Below are 21,640 nucleotides of genomic sequence, written 5' to 3'. Positions count from 1 at the left end.
CCTCGCGCCGCCCCGCGCCTGCTCCGACGCAATCACCAAGCCCCGCCCCCCCCCCCTGAGGCCCCGCCCACCCCCACCCCCGAACCTTCGGCATCCCTTTCGGCGGGAGGCGGCTGCGGGCTCTGGGCCTGGCCGACCGGCCGACCGGCCGGGGGTGGGGGACCCGTTTCCGAAACAGTCGAAGAACGCCGCGGAGGATCAGCCGCCCGCAGGAAGAAGGCTCAAGGCAGGCAGACTGGAGCGGTCAATCGGGCGCCGCGCACCACGGAGCAACGCGCGTCACTTCACTCCGTTTACCCTGCACGTGCTCGAGGGATCGGAATTGCCTCTCGCCTTGCCGCGTCTTGCCGCGCCTCGCCGCGTCTTGCCGCGCCGCGCCTCGCCTCGCGCCGGTCATCGAGCAATCAGGTGTGAGAGGAGGCCACCGCCACCCGCCGTTACCGAAACACCGATATTGTTAAGACGGTGATAATATAACGGGGGAAAAAACGCGTGGATACTGGAAACGTACTAGTGCCGCCGCGATTCAGTGATTCGGTTCGATTTGTTACGTCGTCAAGCCGACGTCGTTGTTTTACCGTCGCCGAGAGCGGACGCGATACGATCGCGGACGTTGCACGTGTGTTCAGTGAAAATTTTATCTGGAATTTTACGTATTTTTCGTGTTTTTTTTATTTTCTTTATTTTTCCTTTCATTCGTTTTGTTCTTACTTTTTTTTTTTTTTTTTTTACTCCACATTGGTTCTTGTTTCTGCATTCGATTGGATCAATAATTTGGTATATCTTGTGTACCTAACCTTGTTTATTGTTTTTTTATAATTGTGATACAAACCAAAACATATTACCACCACGTTATCGTTATTCGTGATTGTAAGAAACGGATCAAGAGTTGACTTGTGATTTTCGCTGGTTGTAGTTCCGGCTTTACAACGGCAATTCTCGACTCGGTAAGTTTTACGATTTTATCCTTAAATCTTCTGTGTTTTTTTTTTCTTTTTTTTTTATTTCAACGTTTACGTACTTTGTGGTCTACACGGTTTTTTTTTTTTCATCAAACCCTGTAATAATTTTTCCGTCAGCTGAGCTGGCAAATAGAATCAAGATTGCAATATGTTTGAATTTATTCGTAACGTTGGGTACGGTTTGGTATCGTTCTCAAATACAATTACATCATGGATCGCACATGACCTGAAAACATATAACGTCACAACTAATCACGCAGTTCAACTGCACAGCAATAATTATTTTCTTACAATCGTTACTCCATTTTCTGATTGATTCAGCGATTGATTGTACTTGAGATATTTGTACCTTATTAGAGATTTCGGGATAGCCATCTTTTTCATTGTCTCATTTTGTGCAGATCAGTGCGGTTGAAATAAACTTTTGCGTTTGTGCGTTGAATCGCGATATTCGCAATGTTTTGCAAGTCTTCGTTTTAAATTTTCCATTAGCGAAACACGATCACTATCTACATTATAGATTAATCGTTGTAGGAAACATTGTGGAAGATCGCGGATTGTTTGAAATTTTCATTTTTACCCCTTTGTTAAATTAAATCGACCCACACTATTCTACACATATATTTGTTACGCTTCGAGGATAATATTTGTAGCAGATGAATTCCACGATTATTACAGTTTTGTGTCTCTATATATAAATACCGATACTATAACGTACGGTGAAACACGTATAATAATTATATCTTCTCGAATAATTTATATAATAATGTGAAGTTTCGATTTACAATCAAACTGAATTAAAATTCCATTTTTGAAGAAAGAGTTAGATTGGGGTTTTGCAAAGTTCTACAATAATTCGTGCAGCGGGTATAAACAGCTATGACCTTACCTTAATTGACATACGACTTGTAGTTTTTCGTTATAAAAACATGCAATACCTCGTTAACAATAAACTTCCCAGTGTCTCATGTATAACTTGAACAGTTGTATAACGCTCCATAATCATACGATTCTTAATTGAGTTTTTACTATACATAAATGATCAGCGAGCCGGTTTCCCTCGATTTCGGATACGTATCCTCATCCAATCGGAAGATTTTATTACGGTGTTTTCTAGGATTTCCGCTCGGCCGAATGCTTCCTATATGTGTATATATATATATACATATGTAGGTATACAGACAAACGCACACGTACAACATGTAATTGATTGCGTTTGGCCTGCAGCGTTACAGTTATACTCCGATCGTGTTTAGTAGGCTGTACCCACGTACTGCAGGACGCGTTTGTACGCTAGAAAAATCGGGGATCCAACCCTCCGAGGGATAGATAATAATGAATATATGCTGCCAGATTGCACGCGCCCGTTTACATTTTCCGCAATCGACGGCCGTCGTTCCGCTGCACAGCCTCCGTCGAGTGGCGACAGTTGGTTAAGTAATTGTACAAGTGGAGTACATTGTGAAAACATCGAGTGAAACAACGACTGTAATGTGTAAATTGCAATTTCAATCCTGACTACATTCCCAATTAACTTATAAATTAATTGTTTTATTTGATACGCGGTTCTTCGTCGACGTCTAAACCTCATTTTTATATCCTCGATCGAATTATGCGACAGACTGTTACCTTAGTTACAAATCCAATCTCAAATACCGTCAATCATACGTCTTTACTTTATATTCCAAAATTTTTCTTACCGCATAGCTTTCTTTACCTACATTTATACCTTATACTTTTTGTCAATTCATCGTCGCTTGTCTCTCCCTCGATCTGCAGCGGATGATGGATAGAATAAATAAATAAAAAAAAAAAAAAACGAAAGTGACCAAGAATGTTTCGGTCGTTTTGTATTTTTGAGAATGAAAAGAAATAAAGAAGTGTTTTGAAGTTCTTTACCGAGATCTTACCTTCCAGATTGTAGTACCTCGAGTGCTGTATAACCAATCTTCTTTTTTTTTATACCTTAACTCGAAAGATTCGAAAACGTGATTGGCGATGTGGTACTTACGTGCATTTCTACGTCGAATTAGGGGCTTTGTACACGCAGCACACGCGTTATTATATCTGTTTTTTTTTTCGTTTTTTGTTGGGGAGAAATTTACACACCGCTGCGTAGATCCGTCAAGTTTTTCATTCATCGCGTGCATCTGTCTCCGTGGATTTACGCAACTATCATTCGTAAGAAAAACGATTTCTTGGATCGAATTAAATGTGGAGAATTTTTTTACGAGGAAAGCAATTAATCAAGAACATCAACTTCTCACCCATACGATCACTCGTCGATTTTGCGATATAATTATTACGCACATACCTTATACCTGCAATGGAAATCATAAAAGGGAGGCGAATGATGTCTGGACTCGGTTAAAAATACAATCGTCGGTAAATTTTCATCACACACATACATGTAACTATATCGGAATAATTTTATTCGACATTTTTTTTCCCCCTGCATCGTTGGATCGTTTTTTTTTAAACTTCCCATGCACGGCAGCTGAGCCAAGAATTCAACCTAATACATCGTACAACATCCGTCGCATGTATGCTAACATCCTTTTACGTGCACCAAATTATCTTTTACATCTCACGTATATTATTACCTCACGTATATAACATGGTATATAAATTTCGATTCATTTCGTCCATACGAATATCACAGTTATCGGTCACAAAATATTTAAAAAACAACGAAAAAAACAAAAAAAACAAAGTCACACCCGCGATCGGGTTTCGAAATATTACACCTACACGCTTGCACGGTATTATACGGTATTATTCATTCGTTTTACACATTCATTCAACAACGACACGCATACGCTTATACCCACCATATGTATAAATGTGACATCGGTCTTGTAAAATTGATATACATAATAACTTTGACGCGATGTCAGCGGGTTGTCGAGAGCGAGTGACTGAATAGCGGACACACACTAATGTGTTTATAATATACGTATACGCGCTTATAAAGTGCGTGCTCAACGAGCGTTGAAGCGTTATGTAGTTATGTACTATATATATATATATATACATATATGTTATACATATCAGTCAGTCATGCACTTACGTACGTTTCGCTTCATCTATATTCCTCGCTACATGCATATTAGGTACATACATTCCGTCATTAAACCTTTGCACGATGTGTAATGTTCTCGTGTAATATCATAATAATTATATTATATTACACGAAACATACCGATCTCCCGATTCAAACAGCAAACAATCGACGATTATTTATTTCTTTAATTTATACTCATCCTCATCCGACGGTTGTATGAAACAATGAATGTTCACTCGTTAAGATAGCTCTTAAATCGGTGCGTAATAGAACCTAGTTTGAGTATGAAAAATTGCAGCAGTTTTACTTTTCCTATTACACATTTGTAATGCGCGTATCGCTAGGCGAATCGTCGCATGCGAATGTAACGCGACGGTATGCAGAGCCAGGTATACGTGACAAACAATAAATTACGCTGTCATTTCAGCCAAGCATCTCAATCTCTGGTAATTTTCAGCACTGTGTTAGCGTGGCCGGCGGCGGCGGTGGTCGACTTAGCCTGCAGTTACGTTCGTGCGGTTCCGGAAGCGGGGGCGCCGGCGACGGCGTCTCGGAATATCCACCAGGTTCCGCGGCAGCCAGAAGTCGGGAGGCCGCTGCGGCGGCGTTGCACGCGGCCAGGACGCTGTTGGGGGCGGGGGTGGCCAACCCTTGCTCTCCCACCCCCGAACCACCCTTCTGGAAGATGCCCCATAAAGGTCAGTAAACAGGCATTTTTTAAATTATCGGCTAAACGGACAAATTTTAACGTTGCGAATAACGTTTTAAAGATTTTTTCAAATACCAGGTATTAAAAATTTTATTTATGCAAGTTACAATTAATTAGTATGATTATACTTCTCAATGTCTGTATGTAAACAAATGTTATTAACCGGAGATGTATTCATACGGAAAAAAGTAATCGAACGTTAGAACTAATACACGTGCGAAAGAAGTTACAATATACACTGAGAGAAATTTTTAGTTCCGGTTACCGCTCAGTCCTTAACTATTTTCATTTCTTACCACAATCGAAAAATATAGTTGTAGGTAGAAAATAAAAATTAGTTTTCTAGCTGTTACCGGAAAGTCTAGTATCAGTTGCTATTCTTTCACATTACGATCGCCGTTACTATATTTTCTTGTAACTGTTGCGATAATTTAAGGCTTGTGCAACGATAAATCGACGTTAAAGCCTTGTTTAACTAAAAAAGTAGTGTAAACTTCAGAAACTGATTTTTCATTGCAATTATCAAAAAAGGATCGACGATAGCGCAAAATGGTTAGGCGTACCTCGTTTTTTTTTCAAACAGTTTTTTTTAACGATACCTGTTTTACTGAATTTTTCTAGTTACCATAGCAAATGAAATTTTCTCTCATCGTACATATGTGTAAAATTAATCGGATTTCACTCGTAAATATTTGTCGTCAAATATCGGTGTAATTATAATATTTCACGAATAAAATTCTTCGGCCGATCGCTTTATGCACTCTCAATATTAACATATCGAGGCATGTTAATTATTATCGCTCGTAACGCATCGCGCACCGTATCCCGTCCATAAACGTGCCGCGTGGGTGGACGGACGGACATATTCCGATCATGGCCCGGCTCTCGTTCCGACGCGACGTCGTCGGACAGCCGCGATATCTCGCTTCGGATTCCATTTATTATGGGGGAATTATACGGCGACGCGACGCCAGCCGTCGGCTCTGGACGCGTCGGTGTTGGCCCGATAGAATCAACATGGCCGCTCGCTTTTCCTTCCGTCGTCGTTCGTACAACGCAACCTGCTCCGCAGACCCGGCGATCAAACTATCCGTTGAAGAGGAGAGTTAAAAAAGGTTCTATAAAGTGCCTGGGTCTAAAAATTTGAAAAAAAAAAAAATTAAAAATACGGGACATTCTTATTTCTTTGATTATCGCTTGAAGTCGTCGGTGGAATTTTTTTGAAAAGCTTACAGCCTTTTTTAACTTTTTTAACTTTTTCAATTATCGTATTATATGTAACGTATGTGTATAACCCGAGTTCCAAGTACGAGTACCATATCTTCAAGTGCGAAGATAACAGGGCGTTGTTTCGAGTCGAATATAGACGTTATGGCGATGTCTATAACGAATCTGCAAAATAGGGTTGACCAAGAGCTAACGCCAGACGTAAATAATGTGAATGTATTGTCTGTTATATATTAGCAGGTAACTAAACAGCCGCTGTAAGCTTATGCGATGAGAAATGTATTTGCGGAATACCACCGTTGCAGATGTTCCGCTTTGTTCCATAATATCTCAAATTATACAATAATTGTTGAATACTACATTAAAGTGATATCTCGTTTCATATCGCTTATACATTACGTGCTGCACAAGCATCGATCGGTACGCGAACTAAGAAATAGAAAACAAGCAACGATGTTACCCGTAATATACATTTTCGGAAGATTTCAAGAACGGGAAAACTTTCGTCGTTCGACGCATAGCGGTTATTTTCAATCGGTTCAAATTTCAGGCCGCGCTAGACGCGAGAAAAGAAGTTGTGACGTTTGTAGATAAAAAGATACAAAAATACATTGGATTCAATTATACGCCGTATCAAAAACAGAAGTCTGTAAAAACGTAGTCAAGTAACAACTTTCCACCCGACAGACGACGATAAAAGAAAACTCGGAATGAGCTTAGCTCGATTATGACTGCACCCAAACGTATACCTACGTATAATAATTGAAATTGGATGACGGGTATAGCCGTCTACTTATGGCACCTACGTAAGAGCGCGGGAAAGGCTTCGGTTTAAGAGGTATAACGTCAAATCGGACAAGCGAGTCGAATGCCCTGCGGCGTTGCAGGTATAATAACATAGCTTCCATAGGCATAAGGCACAGCGGGTTGAGGCGGGGTTGAGGCGAGGTTGCGGTTAGCCCTTGTCGACCCTACACACGCCTTTGCTAGGCTTCTGTAGGGCGACAGCCCCTGTCTCACTGTCGGCGGCAGCCCTTAACGACACCTCGCCAACTATAGACAGACCAACGGGTTCAGGTACAGGTGACGTATGCCGATGCATGCACCTATAACTTATCCTATATCCTATATGTCTGTGTGTGTATATGTAAGCGTAAGGTACGAGTATACGAGCTTAGAGCTTAGGGTAGCTGCAGCGTGTCTACCGTGCGTTACTCGTGCGCGGTTTATATTTGGAGAAAATTTTACTAATTATATCGTGTAAACGACGCTCCGGAATTATTTTGTACATGTATATACACGTATACATATGTATGTTGTATACACGTTTTATGTTACGTAAATATACCAGGCGAACGTATTAGAACAATCACTTCACTTGGAGACTTTTGAAATAAAATCAGCGTCGTTTCTTACAGGATAGAGATTTTAAACAAGAAGATTTTTTCATATATATTCGTATCGCGTTTTGTCACCCGTTTGGATAACATTCAATGCACGTATGTGTCCAATGGGGCATTCCGTATGAACTCAACCAAGTCCTAATTCTCAGTAATAGTTGTTTCTGAAATATTTTGTGGGTGTAGTAGGACCGCAAAAACATGTAAATTTATTTACTGAAAAATTTCGGGAATAACTAATGGCAATGTGAGGCTTGTAGGGCGTGTTTATTCGGCACGGAATGCCCCATGCGCATCGACATTATTAGCTTGAAAGTGTGAAATCTCCAATTACTTGATACTGTAAATAGCGGATTATACGGTACATAAACGATTATCTTGTATCGTGCTGGTAAATGGCGTCCGCTGTACGTACGTATAATATCGCTGTATGCGTACACATAGATCGGAGATTATGGAAACGCAAAAATCACTGGACTAGGTATAAGATTTTTTGACAACCTGTCAAGATTAGGTGAATGATCATCCGCCCCGAAACTCTTCTATTTCCTAACTTTATACTTATTTGAACGTTGTTAATTTATTGCTACAAATTAGAGAGAGAGAAGCAATTATTCAACATAAAATGTAAACAAGTATGAAATACAACAAAACCGACGGCAAAATTGAGACCAAGGTTGAAAAAGAAGAACAAAGAAATGATAAAAAATAAATCAAAAATGAGTATTAAAAAAAGATAAAATAAATGAACAAACAAACGGATGAAAACAATTGGTTTTCAAAAGAGAGAGGGAGAGAAAAAGAAAAACAACACTGCAACTGGCTTCTTACCTCGACACAATACGTCTAACCCGCATTAAAGATCCGTACATACGTATATAATATAAAAGTTGACCCCGACGGTGACGCCTGCACCCTCTCGAAGACCTCTGGGACCTGCATCGCCTCTCCGCGGTAATCCGAGAGCGCACGGGCCCGTTGGAAACGTCAGGGACGAGGGCGGGCGAATTCAGCCGATGGCCCGGAGGCCCTTCCTCTTGTGCCCTGTATTCTATACTTGTTATTGGAATCAAATACGGAGGGAATTTTTCGCAACACGCGTGTGTGCGATGTACGTGATATATCCCGTGTATAAAGTGCAGCCCCACCAGGCCCTCGGGGAAGAGGCTTAAGCCAGTTTTAAGACGCGGATTCTCAAACACCAGCTACGTTACGTATCGAATCGTGCAGGTCCAGCCCTCACGGTGGGCTTATTTTATATACACATGCAGGGAATAACGCGGACAGCTTATTTAATCCGCATGCCGAAAGTTGGAATAAAGCCCGTATACATAAGTGTATGAACGCCTGGTTGTCATGCGATTCCCCGCAAATATTCTGCTTGACGAATGATTTCGCCTTCACGTGGTGAATTAATTACAGGGTTGAATTATCCCCCCCACCACCCCCTCTATCAACGTCTGAATAAAAAGTTGCTAAAAATAGGAGGAACTTTTTCAATGATATCGAACAATTTTACTGCACGGTGAATACCAATGAAACAATATCGCTGCTGTGCGACATGAGATGAATCTGAAAAACAAAAACCAATAACGCAAGTTAAGATATTGACAAGTCGAGAAAAAATGTTTTTATAATTATTGTCTCAAAGTTATTGAAATTTGCTGTTTTTCGTTTGATTCTATGTAACGATTTTCGGCTTACTTTCTTCAGTGTGGAAAGATATCGAAAGAGTGAAAATTTTGCAAATTATTATCTATCTAGAGTGGATGAAAATAGTTTTTTCTGCAATTACGGTACAACAAATAGCTCGTCAACAATTTTGCATTTGCCCTTTATTATAATATTACCGTAACACAAACTGTTTCTGGAACGTTTTTTAGACAAATCGTGGCGATCTGGTCGGCGAGCAAAACATACTTAAAACTGTCTGAATCGGATTAAAAAACGCCCCCGTGTTCTCGAATTGCTGATATTTTATCGTTACTGATATTTATCATATACTCATTTCTATCACATTTAGATGATACTGTTTCATTCGAGCTAGCCGTCGCTGGCGCAAATAACGTTCCCGAAAATTTTTTAAAGGATTCCTTTCTCCTTTCTTAATTTTTCGTTCATCCGCGTCATCCTATCATTGGACACTTGTGGGAAAAAATCTCGTAGCTACATATTTTAAACGTAAAGATGATTTTTCAAATCTCAAATGAATTAAGAGGCAGGATTTTACCTACGAGTCAAATGTTTGCACAATATTTTCCTGCATCTCGTGATAAATTTTAATGCTCGTGTATCTCCTTTATAACCTCGGATATTATTTATGTACATGATATTACATTCACATAGGCGTGATTCGTATCTTCGGCTAAAGAGGAAATTCAGTCGCGTTGATGTCTGTATAAAAGCTAGATTTAATTTCGGAGCTCTTGCATCGAAAAACTTTATACGATCTGTATCGATAATTATTCTCATTATTCGTTATTCGATCTATAAATTAAGCATAAAATGCACGTGAATTGTAAAAGGAATGAATCATTATTCATACAGGAACCTAATCTGAGAAACTTGAAAAGCCTTGAGCACGATCGCGTTCGAACAAATCTAACAATTCACATAAAACAAAAAAGAAATATCAGAGAAAATGTGTATTGAAAAAAATTTGATTACATTTCATCACTGACACGAATATTATTATATTCTCAAATATAACAATGAACTAGCAATATGGCGACACTTCATTTTGTTCAAATTCGTTCCACCGGAGCGGGGTGGAAGTCAATTTATGGTCGAGATTTGTAGCTTTAGATGTATAATATAGATGTAAAATTATAGTTAACTCTTTTCCAGAGTTTATAAGGTGGCGGCGTTTAATTAATTACCGGTGTTTCAACACGTATACGCTTATGTATGTACGTGTGCATTATATGAACGTGTGGCGACCAACGCAAGGTTTAATCTAGCTTCAGCAAATATATGCGCGTCGGTACGTTGCGTTGAGTTGTGTCAAACGTAACATAGTAATTAGATTTCAGGGATGTATGCGTGCATGCCCGATTCAAGGACCAATTCAATCCAAACCTATTCACCTGGATCGTGTCAATATATGCTTTACTGATAATTTCGTTTACCTCCGCACTCACCTTTATAATCATGTAATTCGCGTTGTAAGAAAAAAAAACGAAGTTACTTTACCGAGGACTGTTGAACGGCTACATATTGACCTTCTTTTTAAAAAAATTCGTTATTCGTGAATTCGGTAAATCGTAGTAATACAGCTTCAACAAATTCACGTATATTCTACCGATTCAACTTCAAGTTACATATGATTCTGAAATTTCAGATCGTGTTTTTTTCTCTTCCAACTTTTCGTCTCGTCAACTTTGCAAATAACTTCAGCCTTACCGAACACTGCAGTGAAATGGCACGCGTCACGACGTATAGGTATACATACCTATATATTTCCTTCTGTGAATCTGTGTAAAATATAGTTATCACATGTAGAGAGCACAAGCACCGCAGTAAACGTGAAAGACGTAGTAGTGGCTCGATGCGCGATGTTGTGCGTTAGGTACGCGTTATACGGGGGATGACAATTAATCTTGAGCTTTCACGGGCAGAAGTTGGTACCTTTGCCGCAGTAGGAACGTACCTACGTTATACCTACAGGTAGGTTAAAGGGTGCAGGCGTCGGGACGCGTCGCGGAATCTGTGTCGTCGGGGGTTGTTTGGCGCTTCGCGAAATCTGTAGCTGGTGTAGCCGATGCTCGAGTGCCGGGAGCGTCGCGTCGCCTCGCGTCGAGACGCGGCTAGGATGGGATTTAATCTGTGTCCCGTTTCACGCTCAGCGAAGCGGAACCTTTTTACCCCGGTTTGCGGCGCGAGTCGCAGGACTTTTCGAGCCATTCGTACCTGTATGTATACGTATACGCTGCGGCGTTCGTTATCGTTCCTTTTGGCTTATTATAACGGATACGCGGTGCAGTTAACGCGCGATACCTTAAACTGCACCGTCAGTCTCGTGGTGTAAAGGCGTGACGTGACGTGATGCATGTCGTGTGTCCTACGTAGAACGCGTATCGCGGGACCGTGCAACGTGTTTAATTCCTCAGCGTTTACTCGCCGATCTGTGTACGTACCTCATGGGAGTACAGGTGTCTACGCAACACGGGAGGATGTGCAGTACGCGAACCCAGCGTGCCTTTTGACTCGATGATATCTCTTTACACCGTGAGGATTCACCGTCGTCGCGCAGGCGAGGTGCCGTTGCAATTTTATTCAAAGGCGTGTTCTTCACGCTTCGGCGAGTTTTGTAAAAGCCATTCAAATTTACATTCCTCCCGCTATTTCTTCTTCCGTACTTCGGCTCGCACGTACGCAGCGCCAGGGAAAGTGGGGATCAATTAAATTTTGTCAATTGCAAGATGCGTTTAACGACTTCTGTCTTTCACTTAACAAACTCTTCCTCTAGCTTCTTCTTTTTTTTTCTTTTTTTTTTATTAATTCTGCCGGATACGTGTTCTCCGGATTACAAGCATCGCGCTCCTAATTATATATGTAGATGTAACGTATAAAATTATGAACAGTACTCAACAAATGTTTTCATCATGAAAAATTATCACACCGACTCTTGATAAGATTAGGTAGTACCGCGTGTGCTGGATAAATTGTAAAAACTGTGAAGCTTATACGGAACAATCATCGCAACATTTAGAAAATAGGATTTCAGTCGCTACGACAAAGAAATATAAGTCAATTTCTGCCTAAACTCGACGAAAATTCTCCTTCAATAATCTTCCCTTGTCACCGAGTTCTATATTAGACGGTTTAGCGTATGTGTAGATCGTACTTTAGTAAAATAATAAATTTTACCACCGCATGTGGTAACGGTTAACCGCATTCATTTCTTAACTGCAACTGCATACCATTCGAGACGAATCAATCGATCATTTTGAATTTAGGTGAAAAATTGCGTTAGTTTATTAAGTTAGGTGCAGAGAATCTAGCGGTGCTCCTCTTTACCGAACCGGGATACTCGGTCAATTTGCCTAGTTTTATATCCACTACTTGGAATTTTAACGTGCCAATGATCCGTTTCCCGGTCTTGACTTTCACGCGTATTTTAATCGCAGCGTTTAATTGCTGCGTACTTGAGCACGAATCGAGACAAACTCTCGCCAGCCTGAAATCTTATTCCTAAAACACGTTTCTACCCATGTTTTCCAGAAGAGGACCTGATGCACGGCGGGGGTGGCGGTCTGGGGGGCGGCTCGATGGTTGGACAGAACTCGATCTTTGGATGTTCAGCGGCGGGTCACAGCGGAGTGAATCAACTCGGCGGCGTCTACGTAAACGGAAGGCCCCTGCCCGATTCGACGAGACAGAAGATCGTAGAGTTGGCCCATAGCGGTGCTCGGCCCTGCGACATATCGCGGATTCTCCAGGTCAGCAATGGCTGCGTATCGAAGATACTCGGAAGGTGAGATAATATCTTCGCTCGTTCGCCAGGTAGAATAGCTTTTACCATCTAGGAAGATCTTTCACTGACAAGCGAGGTTCAAAATCTCGGGACATTGCGATTGACGGAACGATGAATATCTGAAGACTTATCGTTAGGCCTGCTGTGATACCTGCAATGTCAGAATTTTTCATTCGCTTATTTCAAGGCTCTCAAATTCACGCACATATTTAGAATTCGTTACGTGGACTTATTTTGAACCTGAATAATGAAGAAAAGAATTCTTAAAACCAAAAGGGCGCATAAATTTTCGCATTCACCAACGAGTTTATAGAATGATTTTTAGCCTAAAGTGGACTTATGATAAGATGAATTACTCTCGAACGAAATTTTTTGGAATAGAAAAATTTTCATTTCAATTTCTTCGCGGAAATGTATTATAAATTATTTTTTTTTCTTTCTAGAGTCAACGTTACATTACATTTTTCTAAATCTTTCGAAATGATTTTACAAAGCTTAAATCGAGATGAACAAATTTATTGAAAGTGGTTTAAATAACAAATTTCCGCGAGGAAATTGGAATAAAAATTTTTAGTCCGGAGTATTTCATATCATTATACATCCATGTTAGGCTGAAAATCAATCTATGAATTGATTGGTAATAAAAAAAATATCATACGCCCGTTTGGCTTTACAAATTTTTTTTCCCAATATTCAGCTTGAAAATTAATTTACGGAACGATTGGCAATGAAAAAACGAATTATACGCCCCTTTGGCTTTAGATAGCTCTCTAAAGCTAAAAGAGCATACGAAATTATGAGCCCTTTTGGCATTAGCACCGCGATATTAAATACCAAGCTTGTCCAACTATACGTAGATCAGTGGGGGTAAAAAAAAATTGAATGCCCTTTAGTCGGGTTTAAATACAGTATAAGAAAATAAGTCAGATATCTTGACCGAGCGACGCTTGCTGCATTGACAGAAATTTTTACTTCCGGTTACCGCTCAGTCCTTGACTATTTTCATTTTTATTACCACAATTGAAAAATATAGTTTTAGGTACAAAGTGAAAATTAGTTTTGTTGCTGTTACCAGAAAGTCTAGTATCCGTTGCTATTCATTCTCATTACGACCACTGTTACTACATTTTCTCGTAACTGTTGCGAAAATTAAATGCTCGTGCAACAATAAATTGATGTCAAAGCCTTATTTAACTAAAAAAGTAGATTAAACCGAACAAAACTGATTTTGCGTTGCAATTACCAAAAAAGGATCGACAATGGCGTAAAATAGTTGCGTGTACCTCGTTTTCCGTATTACCAACAATATTCAAACAGTTTTTTTTAACGATACCTGTTTTACTGAATTTATCTAGTTACTGTAAGAAATGAAATTTTTCTCGTTCATCCTACTTGTAACTTTCTTCTGAAATATTGTCTGATTCGTGCATGTCTCCAATAATTTTTCAGGTACTACGAGACCGGTTCAATAAAGCCGCGGGCTATCGGCGGAAGTAAACCCAGGGTGGCCACTACGCCAGTTGTCAATAAGATCGCCGATTACAAGCGCGAGTGCCCCTCCATTTTCGCATGGGAGATTCGGGACCGGCTACTGCAGGAAGGCGTCTGCAACAACGACAACATACCCAGTGTGAGTATCCTCGACGTATCACTTGTCATATGTAAGATAGGCAAAGTTATTATTGAATTACAATTAGCTGCCGAGATATGAGCATCGGCAAGAGGATCACCCTCGGAGTCTGCGATTCTCTGCACGGCGAATCGATCATTGGCCACGTGACAAAAGGCACTGTTTATTGCACAACGGTCTCTCCGAGTCTCCCGACAACGAACGTTCCGCACAGTTTACCGACTTGAACCTCCGCGCGCCATGCTATAAGGTAATATAATCTCGACACCCGGGACGTGCATCGGACGTTGATGGGCGCCACGCGGTTTATTACGCGCTCCTGGATCCCGAAGAGGGACAGCGACGTGCAGGGTGTAGGTATCCCGGGGATGAGAGAGGGAGCAGCAGAAGGAGGAGGGAGCTCGAAGCGTACCTACTTGTCTATCGGATCCAGCCACTCGACTCGACCCTAATCAAAGTCTCGTCAATGCGATCGGCCGGGGAAATCCTCCGCTCCTGCAACAGTGGGCAGGGTAATCGGTCCATTACTCGGACCTCGCATTGTCCACTCGGTCCCAAACCTGCGCAGCGTCTCCTCCTCGCCAATTCGTTCAATCTGTTTCAGTCCGTGAAACGCGGGGCGACGAACCCCACCGCGGCGCAAACAATCGCGTCCTTCTTCCTGCGACTGCGAGTCTTTCCTCGACGAAGACTGCAGCGCGGGTGTATTCCTTCGTTATTCGGAGGAAATCGGGGGCTCTCTCGTCGTTATCTCCCTTCGGGACCGATCAATCAGCCAGTCTCCCGCAGCACGCACCGCGGTAATACGCGATCGGTGCCGCTGCACAATTCCTCGACAAGTCTGCAATGGAAAGTCCTCCTACCGCTAGCAGCCACTCGATCTGCCGTCGGTTTCCTCCCTTCTCTTCACCCCCGCGTCGGCCCTGCCGGCGGTGCCGGAATCGGGCTGAATGGGACCAGTTAAGCGTGTTGTACAATTATTCGTGACCAGCCGTCCGCGTAATGGTCTGCATGGATGCTCTGCGGGCGTTGTGTATGTCGGCGGCGGTCGAGCTCGCTCGATTTTCCTCTCTTTTCTCTTCGGCTCTTCGTCGATCGCCGTTTTCCCGGCAACCCCCGACGATGCTTCCTGGCGCCATTACGTACTGTGGATTCAAATCATTCCCGATACTCTCTCCGCACGCACGCACACGCGTACGGATCGACCGCTGGCTGTACAGGTACTCGTTGACGTTCTCGATCGACGGTGAGCGACGCTCGCCACTCGCCGATCGTTCAAAACCCTTCACCGCTTCGTAATTAAGACGTGGTTCGTACCGAGAGGTTCTCTTGAAAGGACCTGCTCGTAGCGCGCGCGATTCGATTTGCTTAATTTTGATTGGTCGGTATCCGTGTTAGAATCCTGAAGCAAACCTTCGTTGACTAGAACAAGTTCCCTAAAACGATTGGTTGAATAGTGACAGTCAACCGTAACATGTTGCGTATTATTCACGTAGGGATTTGGGATAGATTAACGGAAACATTTTATTCGATAACTTTTCTATGTAGAACACACTGTGGAGAAAGTGGAATTAGGTGAAAACTATTGTCGTTCCCGTGTAAAACCTAACGGAAATAATTTTTAACATTTTTTCGAAGATTCTTAGAAGCGGTAACTTTTTTTCTCCAGCATCTTGGTATTCAACTCGTATTTGCAAGGCTCAGATTTCCTCCGATACTGTTTCAAATTGCACTGTGAAAAAAGTTTATTTACTGTACAAACGTGTATTTGTACGTGGGAATAATAAAGGTTTCGTTAGGTACTATTATCAAATTTTAGTTGAGCCAAATACGACTAGTTAAAAAATTTCTATCGATCGTTATTTGACTCGATTGAAATTTGACAATAATAACAAAACATTTGTTTCACCATATCCAAATATACGTTTGTCGACAGTGAATACAAATTCTCTTCTCAATGTGGCGTGAATAAAGCGAGATCAGAGTTAAGAGAAAGAAAAAAAAGTCCTAAAAAAAAAATGAAAGACGAAAATATACATTATTTTACAAGCACGTCGTGATCAGGTTTGTTTCGCCTTTGACGCAGGTCTCGTCGATCAACAGGGTGCTGCGCAACCTCGCATCCCAAAAGGAGCAGCAAGCGGCGGCGGTCCAGGCCCACCAAGGTGCGGAGAGCGTTTACGACAAGCTGAGAATGTTCAACGGACAAGCCGCTGGCTGGCCGCCGGCTTGGTACTCGGCCACGCCGCCTCATCATCCCCTGGCACCCGGACTTCCATCCTCCGCCGCTCCCGGATCAGGTCAGTCCCTACTGCCCGGAGGTCAGCTCCACGGACGGGACGATTCCCTGCTAAAACGTACCGGTGAGTAAGACTTTTCGTAACGGTCAAGTGCGCACGAAGCGAGGATGAAAGCTCGGAACTCGGTAAGCGTAAGGTAAAAAAACGTGCGTAAAACCGTGCTTTAAATCCCCCGGAAAAAAATTTCGCATTCTTTAATTAAAAACCTATTCAGCGCGTCTTCACCTCCGGCATACGCTGGGTATGCGTTAATTATTCAGGCACGCATTCTGAAGTTGAACTAAAATCTGGACCGCTTTATGTCCCGCTAAATAATAACGACGAGGGATAACTTGGCCCGTGTGTTTGCAAGTCTCTGCATCTCTCTTACTAACTGCAAATAGGATGACCAAAAGTTGGTCATGCGGGTCGGATCTCTCCGAAGGTGATCGTTTATCCAGATGCGATCTTTTTCGATTACCTACTGCATAACGTGTGTATAGGTGTAGGTATATACCTAAGAATCCCACATCTCTCTCACGCGGTGCGCTTATGGAACTAAGCACGGTTTTCTTTCTATCGTTACGCACAATCAGTCAGAGGATTGAGAATTCCTCGTGTATAATTATCACCATAATTCAGGCATCGGAAAGACTAAGATTAATTCAAGAAATCATAGGTATCAGCACCTGGTGCAATTGATTTGTTTTCGAGGCACGTCTTTGCCTTTGAATTGTTACATCGTTGGCGTTAAATAACATGATATCAATACCGGTATAGTTAGATTATTTTTTCCATTCTTCCAACTAGTTTAAAGAAATAATTTTAAGTAAAATTACTCTGCAAGAAAGGAATTATTAAATATTCTAACAAGATTTTCTCCACGATTAGGCGTAGGTATACACGATTCTTAAAGTTATTGTGCGAGTTCCTTTATATTTTTTATAAAAAAAGTCAGTTGCAAATTCGTATCGAGGCCCGATTCGACATCGTCAGGACGCAACACCTCCGCACTCCAAGCACTTTATTACCCCGCGGTACACAATAAATTCCCGTAATGAAGCGGCGCGTGCGTCACCCGCGCAGTGAAAATCTTTGAGGATATATTTCCCATAGCTTTTTCCGAAACTGTGTAAACCGGAACACGGTTGCACCGCGTAGATGCGTATCTGCACCCTGCCGGGCGGCCAGAGGGGATGATTTTGGAGTCGGCTCAGGGGGCGGCCGGCGCTCGGTTAGGCGGTAAGCAGCTGACGATCGGCGTCGGGACGTCGTGGGCCTGCAGAAAGGCCTGCAGATCCGACAAAGGGGCGCCACCCTGCAAGAGGGTTCGGTGCGCGGAGGCGGAAGGTAATCGCGACGGGCCTGCCTGCCTGGGGTCGGGGGTTGACAGGCGCTCGGGGGCGCCTCTATATCTATATTTATCTATACATATATACATATACATGGAAAGAGAGGCATGTACATCTATATATATAAATGAGCTATATATGCTTCGGGTATAGGCACGGTGCGTCCAGGAACCCCCAACAAACCTACGTCATCTGCGAGCCCACCTAAATAATTCAATAATATGTCTATCTAACAGCAACCCGCGCCCTGCTTTTTTGATAACCATACACATTCGGAATACATACGTATACTATATAAATAAAAAAGTATATCTGGGGACAGTGGGAACCGCAAAAATGCTTTTGTTGTTACTGCGTTTATTTTAATTAAGCGCGTTATTCAAATTCATTCGTCATATATATATATGTATACGATAGTGGGAATTTTTGCGGTGAAGGTCGGACGCGCCGGTCAATAGGCAACCAAAGTTACGTCCGAGGTAACCTTGCTAAGCGTAAGATGTAACTTCGGTTGCCTGCCTGCTGGCGGAATATCGTTGGCGGTGGGATCCGGTGCCAAAAATTATCGGTATATTTTTGGTATTTAGCTGATTTTACAATTATTCTTTGTTACGGTATAAACGAATGTTAGTAATCAGTTTCCGAAAATGTTGCCCCAAGTTTTTCGTCAAACGTTTTTACGTTCGTGAAAAAGGTTTTTTTTTTCAAGTATTGATATACATAAATACAGGTGAAACAATTGCGGACGGTGATAATATGATTTGTTTTTAAAATTGATTTCTCTATTTATATCGAAACAAATTCTTTGGCCTTACAGGCCTGATTTGAAATCTTGTAAAATTCGAAACGAAATAACACTCAGCAATTATTTTCGGCGTAATTATAATACACGAGAAAAATCGATTCGCGGACGTTAATTGAAGATCAAGATACCGAAAGTGGATACCATGCAGACACAAATAGGGCGCTCGTCGTTTCCGCTGATGAAAATGTGTGGGAATGAGTGCAATCACCCCCTGAGATTCCTTCACATAGAATCATTCGGGATTACATCCGTTGGTTAAGCACTCAGTCGTCTGTGAACATTTACTAGATGTCGGACAAATATATGATAAATGTAACACGGTGGCATTATACGTACATTACTTACGCACACTGATTGATCCAGAATATTTATATAATTAATAAATATTTATATAATATTAATCGGTAGGTGTAAATCGCGATGTCAAACAAATATTGCTGCAATCGTCAGGACGTATAAGGTTTGGTTTACAATTTCAATGTCGCAGAATTATTTTTGTGCGAATCTAAGTTACAATCATTGGTTATTTTATGGATAATTTCACTCGGTTCGAGTTTTCGCACTCAATGAGACTCGTCGTCTTTGATTATTACTGCAAATCATCGTAATTGTCAGTCAAATCGTCATTTGAAATTTTTAATTGGATTTCACGAAACGGTCGGAAAAATTGTACGCAACTTTGGGCGGTTTGATTTATACGGTTCTGTAAGTACCTCGTATTAAATATATTATTATACCGCCTCGTTCATCTTGCGTATACCTTATTCTTTTTCATTCCTTCGATGTCTTGTTTTTCGAATTTTGACGTATTTCGATCAGCCAACGGACTATATAATGCGATTTGACTCGCGTATAGGACGCGACATTCGAGGAGCAAAGATGAAACTTGAAACGCGCTTAGATTGAGGTCGGCCGAAAAATAAATGTGAAATAAAAAAGGTGTGCGGAGAGAAAAGAGAGCCTTCTTACAGCGCAGTAGACACATAATGTATATTACGCTGGACTTTTATTCATTTTTTGTACCTTTTTTTTTTTCAATACTTAATGTATTTTACCGATGGTTATAGTGAAAAAAACTGTCAGATTTTGTACAACGAACAATACTTACGTCGCTCTCTACAATTATTCGTATATACAATATTATACGTATCTATAAAGTAACGTTTGCAGTTTACAATCACGTCATAGTTTCCTTCGTGTATAATATAATTTTAGCCGACTGATATTTAAGTCTCGGTTAAACAGAACAACACTGTGTAAAATAGTTCTTTACATTGTCCATATTTAATTGGGACTGTTATAATTGCCTTCCGAGATCGTGTATACGTATGTACGGGTATAATCGAGCCATGCGAAAAGCTTGCGGTTTGCATAGTCAGCCTTCGCGCATTATGCTCGCTGCGCTAGATACACGCCGCGGAGGTTTGGGCAATACGCATAAAACGTGTATAACTTGTATTAGATGGGTATATAGTACGCCTAGTGGATGGACAATAGACACGGCTTTGCCCGTCAAAAACATGTCCCGTGTACAGGAGTTCTGTAAAACTAGGTGTATAGGCGTACGCGGGGTGTGTCGTTTTATTGACTTTCGCATTACGCGCGTTTCAACGTCCGGTTTACCCTGCAATGCCTATACGTGCGTTGGTCGATGCTGCAACGACGAAATCTCGTTTAAAACGGTGCCGAATTATTTACCGTCAAAATATCTACATTATACACGTGCGTTAATCGGAAAAGAGTTTCAACGGTAAATCGTATGTAGCAAGAATCGAGGGTAAAAATTTCTTTTCTACTTGTTAATCCTCTTTTCACAAATTTTGTTAGGTATGTATAGTTTAGGAATCTTTTTCTTATATACTCGATGAAACGAAGTGAAAACACCGGTTCTTCACGCTTTGTTCACAGATACCGGATCGCTACTCTCTCATCAGCAGGAAAGCACTTCCGACGGTAACTCGGAGCACAATTCATCCGGAGACGAAGACTCCCAGCTAAGGTTAAGGTTAAAAAGGAAGCTACAACGCAACAGGACATCTTTCAGCAACGAGCAAATAGACAGTCTTGAAAAAGGTAACAATACTCTGAGAACCAATCGTTATACAAGCGTACAGTTTACCGGGAAGATTGAAAGCTTTCACTTCGTTCATTCGCTTCGTTGTACATTTTTTGCAAGGGAAAAAAAGAATTCATTTTATATAATTGTACTGTTAAATTCACCTCTACCTATTCTCATAATTATCGTACCTGAGTTTATTTTGTTGGTATATACCATGTATCTGATATTTTCCTTGATACTATCAGCATATTCAAGTTTTAATATTGAACTTGGCAAAGAGTTGTTGAAACTTTCACACTCAACTGTCAATAGTTTGGCTATCAACGTTTTCACCCCACGTTTCTTTTTTCAATGATTTTCACGCACCTCTTCAAACGGCACTCAAGGATCCCGAATTTTTCCGTCCGTTTCAGAATTCGAGAGGACGCATTACCCGGACGTTTTTGCGCGGGAGCGTCTCGCCGAGAAGATTGGTTTGCCCGAGGCACGTATCCAGGTGAGTGTGTGCTGTGTGTGAGAGCGCAGAGAAGTCAGAGCGAACACCGCGCGAATAGTTATTTTCACCCCTATAGGCAAAGGCAGATTATACGATCCTTGCACAGCATCGGGGCACGCTGTTATCAACGCGCAGGATTTCGCCACTGTCAAATTTACTCTTTACTCCGGACTCGCGTGCG

General features: G+C 41.6%; 1 protein-coding gene across 3 annotated transcripts in view; it reads left to right on the top strand.

Moving 5' to 3' along the window:
- Positions 1 to 21,640, top strand: part of LOC107223570 (paired box protein Pax-6) — a 45,740-nt gene that overhangs the window by 10,012 nt on the left and 14,088 nt on the right. The window contains exons 1-8 of one of the 3 annotated variants that reach the window (XM_046743550.1): positions 148 to 619; positions 876 to 947; positions 4,484 to 4,724; positions 12,586 to 12,838; positions 14,288 to 14,468; positions 16,555 to 16,831; positions 20,813 to 20,977; positions 21,377 to 21,459. In XM_046743550.1, coding sequence (XP_046599506.1) covers positions 4,712 to 4,724; positions 12,586 to 12,838; positions 14,288 to 14,468; positions 16,555 to 16,831; positions 20,813 to 20,977; positions 21,377 to 21,459 — 972 coding nt within the window. In that variant the 5' untranslated portion in view covers positions 148 to 619; positions 876 to 947; positions 4,484 to 4,711. Of the gene's footprint in view, positions 1 to 147; positions 948 to 4,483; positions 4,725 to 12,585; positions 12,839 to 14,287; positions 14,469 to 16,554; positions 16,832 to 20,812; positions 20,978 to 21,376; positions 21,460 to 21,640 lie in introns of those variants that run through there. The other 2 variants (XM_046743552.1, XM_046743551.1) reach the window with 2 other exon arrangements.

The sequence above is a fragment of the Neodiprion lecontei genome, chromosome 6 (genome assembly GCF_021901455.1).
Source record: "Neodiprion lecontei isolate iyNeoLeco1 chromosome 6, iyNeoLeco1.1, whole genome shotgun sequence".
Classification (NCBI taxonomy): Eukaryota; Metazoa; Arthropoda; class Insecta; order Hymenoptera; family Diprionidae; genus Neodiprion; species Neodiprion lecontei.
Note: the sequence above shows the minus strand (reverse complement) of the source record. Positions and strands in the feature narration are given on the sequence as shown.